General features: G+C 40.8%; 1 protein-coding gene across 2 annotated transcripts; it reads right to left on the reverse strand.

Moving 5' to 3' along the window:
- Positions 1-240: 240 nt before the first annotated feature.
- On the reverse strand, positions 241-5,359 carry LOC145158902 (DNA mismatch repair protein MutS, type 2). Of its 2 annotated transcripts, none has more exons than XM_079077757.1 (19): positions 4,992-5,359; positions 4,722-4,850; positions 4,407-4,574; positions 4,249-4,332; positions 4,026-4,076; positions 3,889-3,945; positions 3,738-3,820; positions 3,516-3,639; positions 3,384-3,443; positions 3,074-3,253; positions 2,917-3,006; positions 2,702-2,849; positions 2,441-2,568; positions 1,841-1,888; positions 1,609-1,739; positions 1,435-1,517; positions 1,141-1,315; positions 781-1,046; positions 241-684 (listed from the first exon to the last, which is right to left on the reverse strand). In XM_079077757.1, exons 1-19 carry the CDS (start codon positions 5,256-5,258, stop codon positions 518-520), a joined length of 2,439 nt encoding a protein of 812 aa, XP_078933883.1. In that variant the 5' UTR covers positions 5,259-5,359; the 3' UTR covers positions 241-517. The 2 variants fall into 2 exon arrangements, with proteins under 2 accessions (XP_078933883.1, XP_078933884.1); XM_079077758.1 differs by having other exon boundaries at positions 4,722-4,846; positions 4,992-5,120.
- Positions 5,360-15,507: the final 10,148 nt, after the last annotated feature.

Consider the following 15,507-nt stretch of genomic DNA (forward strand, 5'->3'; position numbering starts at 1 on the left):
TAAAAATGAAAAATTTTGGTTGTGAAAAATAAAATGTTACAGATTTCACATGTAAATTTGATATATTACATTTGCAATCATTCACATAGATATCAGCAATTCATATTCATCATTCAATTGTGAATATAGACTAAGAAATAGACAAATTTTAACGATTTTTGTACACAGTAGTTAGTCGCATAGAATATTAACCACAAACATTAGTATATGTTATCAAGTAATTAGTGAATTATCAATAAATGTTGAAAAAATCAAGTCAATAACTATTTCTATGTGAATTACATTTTATAAAATTTTGATAAAGTTCAGATTTACATATAAATTTGAACATAGCTGTTGTACAAAGTGGCCAACATACAAAATATGAATTTTGGTATATTCGGCTTTTTTTTACTCGCCTAACAAAATAAAGTGGGTTTTTTGGTATAATCATGTGCATGCGGATCCAACATACAAAATGATTCCTAATACAAGGATGACAACTTCCCGATTTATGGTTAGAAAGGCATGGACAACATCAAGTTACAACATCTGCTAAGGTCAACTTCAACTTCATGTTCCCAACTTGAACCACTATTTCTTCTTTACTAGAATCTACTTTCAACACAATTGCTTTCTTGTTAAATTTAGAAACATGCACCATATCACCTACCTTCACAACTTTCCTCCTCCTCTTTTCCTCTTCTGCAATTTCCAATATGTTTTCTTTTACGATTACCAATCAAGTAAAGTAAAATAAAAAATAAAATAAAAACATCTTTTTTATGGGTAAGTACGTACCCACATTGCTGTTGCTTGACTTTGCTGCAAAGTTTTGTGTAACAGTAGTAGATGTGTGACTGGTGGAGGTGGTAGGTGGAGGTAAGTTCGGGGGTGGGGATGGGGATGGGGATGCACGCACCTGTCTAACTTTTTTATGAAGTATAGAACGTGACACTCCACCTGCATCCGATATTTCTTGGATTTTTCTGTATCTTTGACTGGTTGCATGTTGGTTAATCTTATGTTCACTAACAACTAGATTTCTATGAAGTTCCCTAGCAAGCCTGAAAAGCAGTGGTAAATAGTAACATATCTTTTTTTTATTCCTAACTACACTTGTATTATTATAATAATAGATGACACAGAACAAGTCCTGACTTAAGATGATGTTGTGTGTCATGAATATGGTCATGAAGCTTCTGCTTCAACTTCTCCATATCTTCTATAACCTGATTAATCTCTGCACTTGATGTTCCATGGAGTTCACGAGCATTATCTACAATCACATCAGGAAGTCCTAGTCTTTCAGCTATGTTTATTGCATTTGAACGCCCTGCATTCACATCACATCATATCATATCACATTATAGCATATCATATCATATCATATGTTAACAACAGATTAAAAGCTAGCAATATATTGACATAAGAAAGAGGAGGAGAGAGAAAGACCTGGAATTCCCCAGAGGATCCTATATGTCGGCTTCAACTTCACTTCATCAAACTCCATACATGCATTTTCAAAGGCATCATTGCTGTCGAGGTTTTGTTATTTTTTCAGAAAAAAAATAATAATCAAAAAAAAAATAAAAAAAACAAGTATGTATGATTATGAAGTAGCCTTACCTGTATTTTAGGGTTTTAAGCTCACCATGATGGGTGGTAGCCATTGTCAAAAAGGGTCCAGCTTCAGCAAAGCACTCAAGGAGTGACATCCCCAAAGCAGCTCCTTCTAAAGGATTCGTACCCGCACCCACCTAAAAACATACATACATACATACATACATACATACATACATAATATATATATATATATATATATATATATATATATATATATATATATATATATACCTACCTCATCCAAGAGCACTAATGATCGACTTGTTGAGTGTGCCAGGATGTCCTGAGATATACAAAAACCAAGTAACTTTTTACAAATAGGGAGTTGCTAGCACTTTTCAACAAAGAATAGTATATTAATACACCAAGAAAGAAGAGTAAATTACACGAATGGTCCCTATGGTTTGGGGTAATTTGCGCGCTTGGTCCCTAACTTATTTTTTTAACTCGGAAAGTCCCTACTGTTTGTTTTTGTTACACGTTTGGTCCCCTACTGTTTGTTTTTGTTACACGTTTGGTTCCTGTCTTACCTTAAAAGACGATTATTTAAATAGGGAAAACTGATGGGGTTGGTAAGGTAAGGTGAGGGGGTAGGGTTGGGGATGTGTTTATTTAAATAAATTAAAAAAAAATCAAGGGCAAAATAGTTTTTTTAGGTATGACAAGGACCAAGCACGTAACAAAAACAAACAGTAAGGACCTTCCGAGTTAAAAAAATAAGTTAGGTACCAAACGCACAAATTACTCTAAACCATAGGGACCATTCGTGTAATTTACTCAAGAAAGAATATATATAGCTTGACTTAACAATGTTATCAAGTAACTACCGACGTACACTAGTTTGTTTGAGATGACCTGAGAAGGTAGATAAAGATTGAGACAAGGACTGCTCATCACCAATATCAGCAAATACAGAATCAAACCATGGCATCTTTACAGGTTCAGATGACAACACATAAAGACCTGAATAGGAAAAACAATCATTCACCAACATATACAAACAACATAACATAATTACTAGTTAAAAGGCTCTTCACTCCTTAATTTCCAACTAAAGCTACATACATGTAAAAACATATGTATAAATCATACATGCCTGATCTTGCCATCATGGCAGCTAACCCTACTGTCTTCAAGAAAATGGTCTTCCCTCCAGTGTTTGGGCCAGTTATAACCAGAACCCTAGTGTTCTGTGCTATGAATATATCAACTGGAACAGGAGATGATTGTTTTACCTTTGCAACCTGAAAAAAGATTATTATAACATATAAAAAAATATCAAAAACAATGACCAATGAATTATCAACTCACTTGTGCTTCCAGAGATGAGAGAGTTGTTGATGTTTCTTCTTCTCTCTGACTAGCAATAATACCTGCCTGTTGTCTTCTCCTTCTAATTTCCTGAATAGTTTTGAAATAATCGTTACTAAAAGTAAACATAAGGTGCTTTTAATTGTGTGTGACTTACAGCATTAGCATCACTGAGATCTTTCATAGCCTTATGCAGATTTTGTCGATGCTGTTGAAGTAGTAGAGGATGATTAGCTTTTGGAAGATACAATTTCCATTTGGAGTTGGAGTCCTCAGAGGAAAACAGATCTGGATAAGTCCCTCCAAATGAAATACTATATGTTGCCCTAGCATTGATCTGAAAGCATTTGTTTCATGAACCAAAGTTATTGTACAGATTATGTGAACATGAGGAATAGGGATTTAAAGTCTAAACCTGAAAGAAAGTCAATCAGAGATGGATTGGATTAGGAATTTAGGATACTCACCACATCTAATTGGATTATCGTATCCAACAAGTTCTCTATGTCATCAAGCTCTGTTTGCATCTGTGTGTTCAGGAAAAACAAATGTTATGAGAACACAACAAGTAAGAGAAGAGAACACAATTAAGGAGTTACCTTTTGTGTTATTCCTAAAAGAACATCAGCCTCAGCTTTGGCTACTGAAGCTCTTGCTTGTTGCAACTCATCATTTAATGGAACTGCAGTAAGTGGCTCCACAACACTTCCTGTTCCTGAACCACTACAACCACACTATTCACTTTATCTCTCAACCAATGCTAATAATATGCACATTTTTATATCTAAATGTATAGCATTGACAACATTAGATAGATGCACCTTGATAACAATAGACCATCAAAGCTTCTTTTTAGATCAGTTCCCGATTTTATACACCATCTCCCATCCGTTTTGCTTACTTCCTATATGAATTAGGGGAAAAGATCAGAAGTGTAAAACCATAAGAGAAAGAAAGGTAAAGATTACTTACTACAGATGATGTTTCTTTCATCTCATTACTGATTAGACTCTCCATCAACTGGTGTAACTGAATGAAAAAAGAAGAATCCATGTTAGTGACATACAAATTAACAATTAGACTCAAGGAAATAGATGGAAGTATGGAACCTTTCTTTCAAGAGATCGAACTTGTTCACGAGATCTTCTCAAGGTAGGACTCTGAAAAATTGAAGTGAGGTGGGAAGAAAATGAAATTAGCACAACATGGCCATATAACAAAAGTCCTCTGTAACCAATAAAAATGTTTTCTTTTTTCCTTTTGACATAATTCTAACAAGAAACACAAGGATCTAATCTAAGCATGTTGTCATACAATGTGTTAGTGGCATACCGCTGAATCTTTCACACAGCCATCTTCATCTACAAGACCCTGTATTAACTTTATTAAAGGGCGACTGATGGACATATCCATGATCTGCAATATAAAAAGCAAAAGCATGAAAAAGAAATATGTTGTAAAGACAAAGTAAACACTAATCATCAATATACCATTTCTGCAATTGGCATGAAACGTTGTAGCCAATCTGAGTCTTCCTTTATTGCACCTTTAAGATTGATCTGGAGTGAGTCAGCCAACTGTAGCATGGTTACAAGGGCTATTGCTTCAATCCCATCAACAGGAAAGCCCCTGTGAGCATGTTGTAAAGCAGATTTTACCTACAACAAGAATGGTTGAAAAAGATTATCTACTACTTATCATTTTTAAATGATGCATGAACTGATAGCAGGATAGATAATCAATGCATTTAAATCAAGGTTTATGATCAAAATGGAAACCCTAAGTTAAATTTAGAAAGCACTAACCAATGCGACATTGAGGGATGTGAAATCCATGACACAGCCACCATGATTGTGCATTTCGACAACCGCATTGGTCTCTGCTAATAGTCTCAAACTCTCTTGGTATGACTGATCCAAACACCATAGCTCTGCCTACCAAATAACACAAAACAAACAAAAAAACAAACATTCATCAGTGTCGTGGTCTATTTATAGTAACTACTTCAGTAATCAAGATATTGAAGCACACAACGGATTGTAAAAAAGGAAATTGTAGAATACAGAGAGAGTAACCTTGGTGGCTCGTTGTCCGAATGAGGTACCAGCAAATGAGGCAACCGAATCACAGACTTTATCCCACTCGAGAACCCTAAGAGTATTTTCAACAACGGGAGATTGGGGGGATTTGGAGTTAAGGTGGGTTTGAGACGAGGATTTTTTTAGGAAGGCTGTGGCTTTGTATCGTATAGTTATGGAACAGTTGATGGTGGTGATTGTTGCAATACTGGTGGAAGTGAATGATGAAGAGATTGGAAGCATGGAGATTATAGAAGAAATCATTCTTCAAAAGCTTGAAATTTCTGGAGACGGTGACATTGAGGGAGAAGATGTATGTTGTGGAGGTTATTTGCTACCAAAATTATCTCCCAAAAAGTGCACCACAGTATTTTCATAGCCATTAGAAATGTAACCCGTTTGATTCACCTTTAACAGGGTCCAGTAAAAGGTAACCTCTGTTTGATATTAGCCAATTTAGCCTCTTAACAGGTCCGCACTCCTCTTACCGAGTCCACAAAAAAAATACGCTGGCTGAAACCGAAAAGCCTTCGTTCCCTTATTTGCCCTTCTCCTTCTTCTACTTCTCACGCGTTCCTTCTTCTTTCCCACCTCCGACATCTGCAAAGGCAAAGTGATATCATCACCACTCTCGCCTCTTCTGATCGATGCTTTCGTCGTCCCTGTCCAACGCCGCTCCTCCTCCTTCCCCACATCTAGGGGTGTCAAAAAAAACCCGAACCCGACTAATCCGACCCTAACCAAACCCGAATAAGACTAATAGGGTCGGGTTTATTAGGATCTTAATGTTGAAACCGGATTATTCGGGTCAACCCGATTAACCCATACCTTAATAGGGTCGGGTTTCGGGTTGAATATATTTCGTTTATTCGGGTTCGGGTCAACCCGATTAACCCGCTCTAGCCCATCAGCTTTAAATTAAACATTTTCATATTTATATTGTAATACTAGCCTTGCAGTTTGTACATCATGAACTCAACTAATCAAGCAAGTGCATGATATGTGTTTATCGTGAGTCTCATGGCTATATTTGATGCATATATAGTCCTCAAGTAAAATACTTTTTAACCCTTGTGGTCTGCCCGCTGTTATTAGATAAATGCAAGAATATATACTTATTGAATAAAATGATTTTTTTTAGTTTATGAAACTTGATACAGAAACATATAGTAACATTTTTTTAGTTTTTGAAATTTGATCAAGTTCGAGTATATGCGTCTTTGTTTTGCATAACATGAAATTAATTTTGAAACGATTGAACTTTATGTAAAGTGGCTTCATATATTACATAAAATAGATTTTTCCTTCCATTATACAATTTCAACGTCTACATAAGTATCTAACCGACTAAAATGGCAAAATATTAAACTATCTTACATTTAAAATTCTTAGACAATATTATACCCGATTAACCCAACAAACCCGACCCTTTTAACCTGAAACCCGATTAACCCGAACCCGACTAACCCGTACCTTAATAGGGTCGGGTTTAGGGTCAGAAATTATTTTTGAAAAACCCGACTAACCCGACCCGACTAACCCGAGTGGTTCCAATTTAGTCACCATTCAGTGAGAGGTCGTCGTGACCTCTCACTAAACGCTAGAGTCAAACTCAGCTCGAGAGTCTGGTCTGGCACAAAATTGGAACCACTCGTCCCAACGAACACTCAACTCGTGACCCATGACCCGCAACCCACGCGTACCTCACTGGTCCACTTCCCTTTGGTCACGAAAACCACCACTTAATCAGAATATAATGACTTCCGACAATCATGGAGACCCCAGGCTTTCACAACTCAAATTTAGGGCTACCCAAGCCTAAAACTCTTCTTGTAACATCCCAAAATTCAAGACCAAAAATTTCGTTTTAATTAAGTTATTATATAAAACCAACAATATAAAAACATTCATATTAATATCTCATGTCAAAGCCAAAGTGGAAATAATCCAAAACATGTCAATATAAAACAATATCAGAGTATAATCCCAAGGATCTCATGTGCGGAAAACATAGTGTGATGCGCTACGATCGAGCCGACTCCTTTCCTTGAAAACAAAGTACCTGAAACCAAAACTGAAAACCGTAAGCACGAAGCTTAGTGAGTTCCCCCATCATACCACATACCATACAATCACAAAGCATACATACTGTCGGACAATTCTGGGGTGCCCGACCTACCCGGTACGGCCATTCTGGGGTGCCGACCTACCCGTGTCAAGCCATTCTGGGGTGCTGACCTACCCGTCGGTCCTAACAACCGACCCTCGGGGACTATTCCACCCCCTACTGTTACTATCACATATATCATAACATAAACATATTATCAGACATGTCTGGGGTGTCCGAACTACCCTTCGGTCCTAACAACCGAACTTGGGGACTATTCCCCTCCTACTACCACTATCACATATAACATATCATGCCAGCATACAAACATATCATCACATACTGTCAGACATATCTGGGGTGTCTGACCTACCCTTCGGTCCTAACAACCGAACTCTACTACTATCACATATAACATAGCATGCCAGCATATAACATATCAGGTAGTAGCAAACCTTGATGATATCACAAAGACAATCATCTAATCATACAACTCCTACTGGTGGGCCGGCATTGTGGTCGTAGACCCACCACTACTGGAAGGTAACTCACCTCACACTGTTGAAGTCCCGCAGACATAACCCCACATTGCTGAAGTCCCGCAGACTTCACCCCAGCTGCTGGATGACAGATTCCCGAACTGTCAACACCAAAATAACACCCAATTAATAATTGGGTCCCAACACATAATCATAGATACTTACTTGGATAATTACTACATTACCCCAAGGTTGGCTTTATGCAAGCCCAAGGCCCAATCCTTAGGCCCAAAGCCCACTAGGAAATCAAGGCCCAGCATATGGCCCAATTTTCCAAATTCGGCCCAGGCCTATACATGGTCTTATTCTAAGGCCCAACATTATACAATCATTAAGGCCCAACTATGGCCCATTTATGGCCCAATTTTCTAAATTGGGCCCAACCCATACATGGGACTTACCCTAGGCCCATTAAATTATTTTAGTCCATATAATTATTCTTGGATGGCCCATTAATAATCCAATCATCAAGTCCCAATAGAAAGGCCCAACAATAAACCCAAGTGAAGTTAGGGTTTCACATAAAATACCGATTAGGGTTAAGTTTCCTACTTAACCCATTAAGGACTTAATCCACTAAGGACTTAATCCATTAAGTCCAATATACATAGATTAATTTCTTCTAATGATTATTATTTAATATCTCCAGTTATTAAATAATTCTTGTATGTCCCGATTAATTCCCCAAATTAGGCTTTTATTGGCATAAGGGTTTTCCAATCCAAATATCAGCCCCTTTATCAATTTGTTGGGCTTGCAGGTCAATTAGGGCTTTATTGGGCCTATTAGGCCCACTAGAATATCATTAAGTCCATCAGGGTCCGTATTGGGTCAATTTGAGTCCATTAGACCCATTAGGGTTTTCACTAAGCCCATTAGGCTTCATTGGGCCCATTAGGGTTTATAGCAATCCAAACGAATCAATCACAACGAGGCAAAGCACACCGCCACCCGACACGGCGTCCGGTGGCGGCAGCCACCACCCTACGGTGGTGGTTTGGTTTTTCCTTTTCACTATACCGATTGGTTACAATTACAATTCCCATCTGATAATCACACTCACACACTAATCTAATTACAAACACATATACTAACTACATCGACACACACACATGGTGGCTTATGGTGGCAGCCACCACCTCACAGTAGTGGTGATGCCTTGTACTTAGAATTCCGGCCAAACACACACTAATGAAATAAACACATACACAAAATTAACCCATACATCAGCATACACAACCGTTATGGCGGTCCTTGAGGTGGCAGCCACCATGGCCGGCAGCCATGGTGGTTCTTCCTTGGGTTTTTCCGGCAGCAACAACACATAGCGGCGGACATGGTGACGGAATAAATAGAAGAAGAAGAAGAAGAAGAAGGGTAGCAACGATTAGAAACAGCTACAACAGTCGTGGTGGTCGCGAACGACGATGGCAACGACAGAGGGCAGAAGAAGGACGTCAGCAGCAGCAGCGGCGTCGGAATAAGGGCAGCAATCGATCGTGGTTTAGCCTTACCGGGCCTTCCGGTCATTCACAGCCTCATCTTCATCGTTCTCAGCTCCTCCCGTCAGTCCCAACGATTTATCGACTATCCTTAACGGCTCTAGCGGCGGCAGCGACTTCGACTAGAGACAGCAGTTGATCGGAGCTTCCACAGGTTGGAGGACGAGAGAAAGTCTGGTGGTGGCGGCTGAAAGGTTCGAGTATAGCGGCTGCCTCATCATTTTGGGTTAGGGTTTTGGTAGCGATGCTTTAAACGGGAAGGAAGGAGTCATTGGGTTTAAATCCCGCTCCACTCAAAACTTTGCTCATTATACAAGTTTAGTCCCTCCCCATAGGATCCTTTTCCAATCAAATTGTAACATCCCAAAATACGACCCAAAAAAAATTTGTTTAATCATTACTAAAGTCATTAGATCATTACCATAAAATAAAACTCATACGTCAATGTATCAAAACCATAACAAAGTATTACAAGAAAAACTGTATCAAGACTGTATCAAATCATGTCAATGAAAAGCTAAATCAACTCCCATGACAAAAACTGAAGTCGTGGTGTGTGCGATGTCATCATCCCGAGCTCTTCCCTTTACTTGCGGAAGTACCTGAAACCAAAACTGAAACTGTAAGCATGAAGCTTAGTGAGCTCCCCCAAACTACCACATACCATACAATAACATATAAACACATACTGGGCCTTGCCCACTGCATCGGACCAAAGTCCGGAAATTGCATCGGACCGAAGTCCGGAACTAACTAGGGCCTTGCCCACTGCATCGGACCGAAGCCCGGAAACTGCATCGGACCGAAGTCCGGAACTAACTGGGACCTTGTCCCCTACATCGGACCGAAGTCCGGAAACTGCATCGGACCGAAGTCCGGAACTGACTGGGACCTTGTCCCCTGCATCGGACCGAAGTCCGGAAACTGACTGAGCATAACATATCATAGCATAACATATCAACTAGCATAAACACATATACTGCATACTGCATCGGGCCGAAGTCCGGAACACATAATACAAACACGCTTGAATCACAAAGACATCAAGCAATCTAACTACTGCATCGGACCGAGGTCCAGAACTACTGCTAACTAAACGGGTCGGCATTGTGGCCGTAGACCCGTTCCTACTGGAAGGAAGACTCACCTCGTAGTCTAGCTGCTGAATGAACTGCTCTGAAATCTGTCTGCTGCTACTCCGGTTTCACCCCGGCTACAATTTCCATAAGTACACTCAATCAAATACTGATAACTATACTGAGGGTAAAATGACTATTTTACCCCTGATCAAAGTCAACCTCTTGGTCAAAGTCAACATACAGTTGACCTGACTCGTCGAGTTGGGCCACCAACTCGTCGAGTCCCTACTCTCATTTCTTAATTCTGCTCGCTACTACTCGTCGAGTTTGGCATAGACTCGACGAGTTCCTCTTTGATACAAACACTTAGTCAATCTGCATCCGACTCGCCGAGTTGTATGATCAACTCGTCGAGTTCTCCTTCATCATATGAACACTCCAACTGGGACTCGCCGAGTTGTATGAACAACTCGCCGAGTCTGTTCTTGAGATATGAAGATTGCCTTGGACTCGCCGAGTCAGGGCATTGACTCGCCGAGTCCCTCCATGGATGAGTCCGATCTCCGACTCACTGAGTCCCCCTAAAACTCACCGGTTCCACTCGGCATAATACATAGAAGGGGAAAACTCGAGGACTCGCGACCCGACTCGCCGAGTCTGAAGAACGACTCGCCGAGTCGGTTGCATGCAACTTCTATACAATCGATTCTGCTCAAAACCACTGCATACAATTTATAGATCTGGGTTCCTAAGGCTTGTTTACCACGTAAAGTTTCCAACTTCACATGTACATATGCATGAAAAGGGATTTAAAGGCTCAAAAGACACTTAAAAGAGTAGATCTAGAGCTTTCATGCAAAATGGCTCCATAAAGGTGTTAGATCTATGTTTTTGGAACTGAAACATGGCTAGATCCGAAGGCTAATCAACCCAATGTGATCTCTCTACTATAAACAAGCTAAGAAATTGATAAAATGGCCTAAATGTGCTTATAATGGAGAATCAATCATAGAAGCAGAAGGAATCCGATTATTACCTCAATAAACTCTGTAGTGAGTGCAAGATCTTGGATCTTCTTCTATTCCTTTGGATCTAGCCTCCTTCTTCTCTTCACAACTTCAAGATTCACACAATAAATGCTCAAATGCTCAAGGAATGGTTAGGGTTTGCTAAATGATGCTCTGAGGGTGAAGGAGGCGAGTTTGGGGCTCATATCATGGTTTAAATAGGATGCAAAACCTGTGGATCTAGGGTTTCTTCCAGACCGGCGGACTCGCCGAGTCCAGGGTATGGACTCGCCGAGTTGCCAACTTAAACGTGCTCAAAATCTCGTCTCTACTCGGCGAGTCGGGCCTACAACTCGCCGAGTCCTAGCTAAAATGCCAAAATACACAGATTAAAATACATACCAGGAACCAGGTGTTACACAAATCCTATATTTACCCATTAAACCCCAACATTAAAAATTCATTACAACTTAGGTACGAAATTTACCAATTTCACCCATGCTTCCAATATTTCCTCACAAATCCGATCACAAGCCTACCAAACAGCCCCTTAGCCTCAAAATCTCTTCAAATGAAGTCCTAGAAGTTACCATTTAGTCCATGCCTTCATAAATACTTACAAATTAAATCTGAACTTACATTTTACCCCCGAATAATCCAACTTATGACATTTGGCTTCCCAAAACCAACACCTTACTATATAATTATAAATTTTAGGGCTACGAGTCATTCATTAATTAATTTATTTGTTTATTTAAATAAACTGGCGTTACAACTCTCCCCCACTTAAATTAGACTTCATCCTCGAAATCACTCCTTACTATTTCTTACACACCCAACCACTCTAGTAACATGGTCACCATACCAGAGTACACCCTAGCCTTCCCAGGGTAGCTGTGACCAATCTCCGCAAGGCCCTAAAATCTATAGGTGAACGGATCCCTCGCAACAAGTTCACTTCCACTTCGTCTGAACCTGCTGTCTCGAGATGGTCTGAATCCCTGACAGACCACCCATTCTGAATCATCAGCGACGAATCCAGTCTGTTTACCCATCAACTGTCTACTCAACCTCTGATAGTTCGAGGTTCCCACTATAAAATAGGATCACAGACCTAATTACCCCTGCATATCACTTCTTCTTGGCCAACGCTCGGCTAATCCTGTTGTGAGTGATAATTACTAACACTGCCCAAACGCAGAAACTGCCCAAACACTGAACTGCCTGAAGCCGTATGTTGCCACATGGCTGCTTTCCAAATCTACCGAGACCTCCCTGGTCTCAATTTGTTCACCAATCATCTGAAATACCGGGTTCCGGCCCAGCTGCGGAGCCAAAGGACTCCCACTTAGTCGCCTCACACGACTTCTGAACGAAATCCTCCTCTGGAACTAGTTGCAACTAGTTATCATGCCACTATGACTCTAACAACTTTCTGATCTAACCGATCGGATCCATACGTCGAATCCTGTCATCATCAAATCCAAGGCTGGAAGTGGTTGCTACCTGACCAATGGTAGCCTTATCTCACAGGCAATCTTATACAGTCCATTGCTTTCCTGATCCCATAATTGTAGTGGCGCTCCTACAGTCCTATCACTAGCTCAACCAGATCAAATCCATCTGGGTAATTCCAAAATCCAATCCGTGGATTTCCTTATCCTTACTGCTACACCCGAACTGGTGGGTACTATTGTTCCTTCTGCGTCCTAACAATACGCTCACACTATCTACTAACCTAGTGAATGATGCGGCTACACCCGCAGTCTCACAACACTCTATCACTATCTGAACGCTAGTGAATGCTACGGCTACACCCGCAGTCTTACAACACTTCCCATGCTAACTGGTCACTAGTGAATGCTACGGCTACCCCCGTAGTCTTACAACACTTTCCATACTATCTGACTGCAAGTGAATGCTACGGCTACCCCCGTAGTCTTACAACACTTTCCATACTAACTGACTGCTCATACCCCCAACGAAAGGCCACCGATTTCTTGGTCAGTCGGGTCAAAAGGAACCTCAATCTCAAAGAATTCCTGTATAAGTCTCCGGTAATAACCTGCTAGACCCAGGAAACTCCGAATCTCAGATGGAGACCTCGGAATCTCCCACTGCATCACGGCATCTATCTTGGCCGGATCAACTAGAATACCCTTCTGGTTGACAAGGTGCCCAAGAAATTGCACCCCGCGCAACCAGAACTCACATTTTGAGAACTTTATAAAAAGTCCCTCCCCCACTTAGATTCAACTAAGTCTTCACTGCATGCAAGTATTGAAGGATTTCCAATCCTTCTCGCTTCTTAGTATCCCCTTGATGACAACATGTACTTACCAGTGCTACCGATCCATCACCAATCAAACCTTAAGATCGCCCATCCTCAGAAATCTTGAAGTATGGCTGACGAATCCCCGTTCTCATTTCCAATCTTGCAATACCACTGAACTCTAACCGAACACAGCTCATGCAAAAATACAATTCTCTTGAACATGCAATGACTAACCACTTATGCATCTAACACCCGCGACTGACACTACCCTTTTCATGTCACCAGCTTTGTCCTAGCAACGGTAGTGCCTTGAACTCCAAAGTTCATCCATAGACAATTACCGACCATACCTAAACAATGATAGAACCCCTGAATGCTGACTTCACTGGAGAACTATCACTCTAACCCTGACCGAGGATCTTCCAAACAACACTCCTGCACAGATCTCGACAAAGATTCGGAATGATAACGGTACACGCGGAACCCACTCCGCAAGATGCATCCCTTTGTAGGTTCATCAACAACTTTTTGGCATGCAGGATGGCATATATGATCCTTGATAACCCCAAACACTACCAGGAAACCGACCCGAGATCTAACTTATCCAAACTCACTCGTAACTCCAACGCGATACGTATCCCCAACATCCATCTAAAAGCAATAGAAGATGACATACCCGCAACATCTGGAGGAATCCGAGTCACCTCCAGCTGATATGATCAACCCTGCCACACTTGTAGCGGCCTAAACCTTTGGAGTGACAAACTCCCTCTTGCACTCTCTCGTACGCGTTTCACTGACTCCAGCCCTGCTGGCCTTTCACCCGATGATCAGAAGTCATGGGTCTCTTCCCGGGACCCTCTACTATACGCACCTGGCACGAACCTCTCCTTCCAGGTCGTTCCAAATCGATCTCGCATCTGCAACTTCTTGGAAATCATATCCTTCAGGGTCTGAAACCCTGTCACGCTCACTAGCTCGCTTGCCCATGGCTAAGCTGCAACGACCGGAACATCCTTTGTCCCCAAACCGGGTCACTAACTCCTTCCTGAAGCTTCTCAGATTCTCCAAGACTCTCACTCCTATGCTTTCAGTAGTACGGGCCCAATACTACCTTCCACACCTATCTATACTTTCCTCAGCAATCCTCTCGAATCCTCCAACTCACTTCCTCAAACTGGTACTCCCAAGTCTCAATCATCCTCACTACTAACCCACTGAAACATATCCTAGGCTTCCCTAGGTTCCCGAACTCACCCAATCCTCAGCTGCTGAAAGATTCCCAGTAATGTCAACAAGCTACCTCATGAATACAGCCACATGCAACAGAGATCAGATAATCCTTCGAGTAAAAGACTCATCCCTAGAACGGTTAGACTCAAACGAGAGCTGCGCAATAGGGTCAAATTTATCACTCTGAGATTATCCAGCCTGTGCCACATGTGACTTAGCATATTCACTTAATAGTTAGATCACATTACTAAAAGTCCCACAAAGCACAAAGCAAGCAGCATTCAGACAATGGAAACTCTAACAATCATGTTCCAATCAAATCATTCTATCCTCTAATCAGGAATCTGTACATGCAATTAAAAGGCTCATACAATCATGCATAACCAAAACATGCTATCCTATTACTGACTAATCAGTACTAACATGCAAGTCTACAAGCACATACAATAGGCATATAAGGCATCCTCCCTAAATCCTTAGCCCTAATCTAGCATGCAGTTCTCATAATCATATCATATCATAACATCTCATACCATGTATGGATATCTTGGGGAAGACTTACTTGAGCTTGGCTGATTGCACGCATCACACACCTTGCTCTTTTCAAAGTTCATTTCTCTTTTCAAACTTCTTTTATAAAATGATTTTATTTTTGAAAATTTTCATACCAAGTCCTTAGTTTGAGTTCAGACACACACGAGAGTGTGCCCGAATCCCTCAAACCAAGGCTCTGATACCAACTTGTAACATCCCAAAATTCAAGACCAAAAA

The sequence above is a fragment of the Lactuca virosa genome, chromosome 2 (assembly GCF_052849685.1).
Source record: "Lactuca virosa cultivar CGN04683 chromosome 2, Lactuca_virosa_CGN04683_v6, whole genome shotgun sequence".
NCBI lineage: Eukaryota > Viridiplantae > Streptophyta > Magnoliopsida > Asterales > Asteraceae > Lactuca > Lactuca virosa.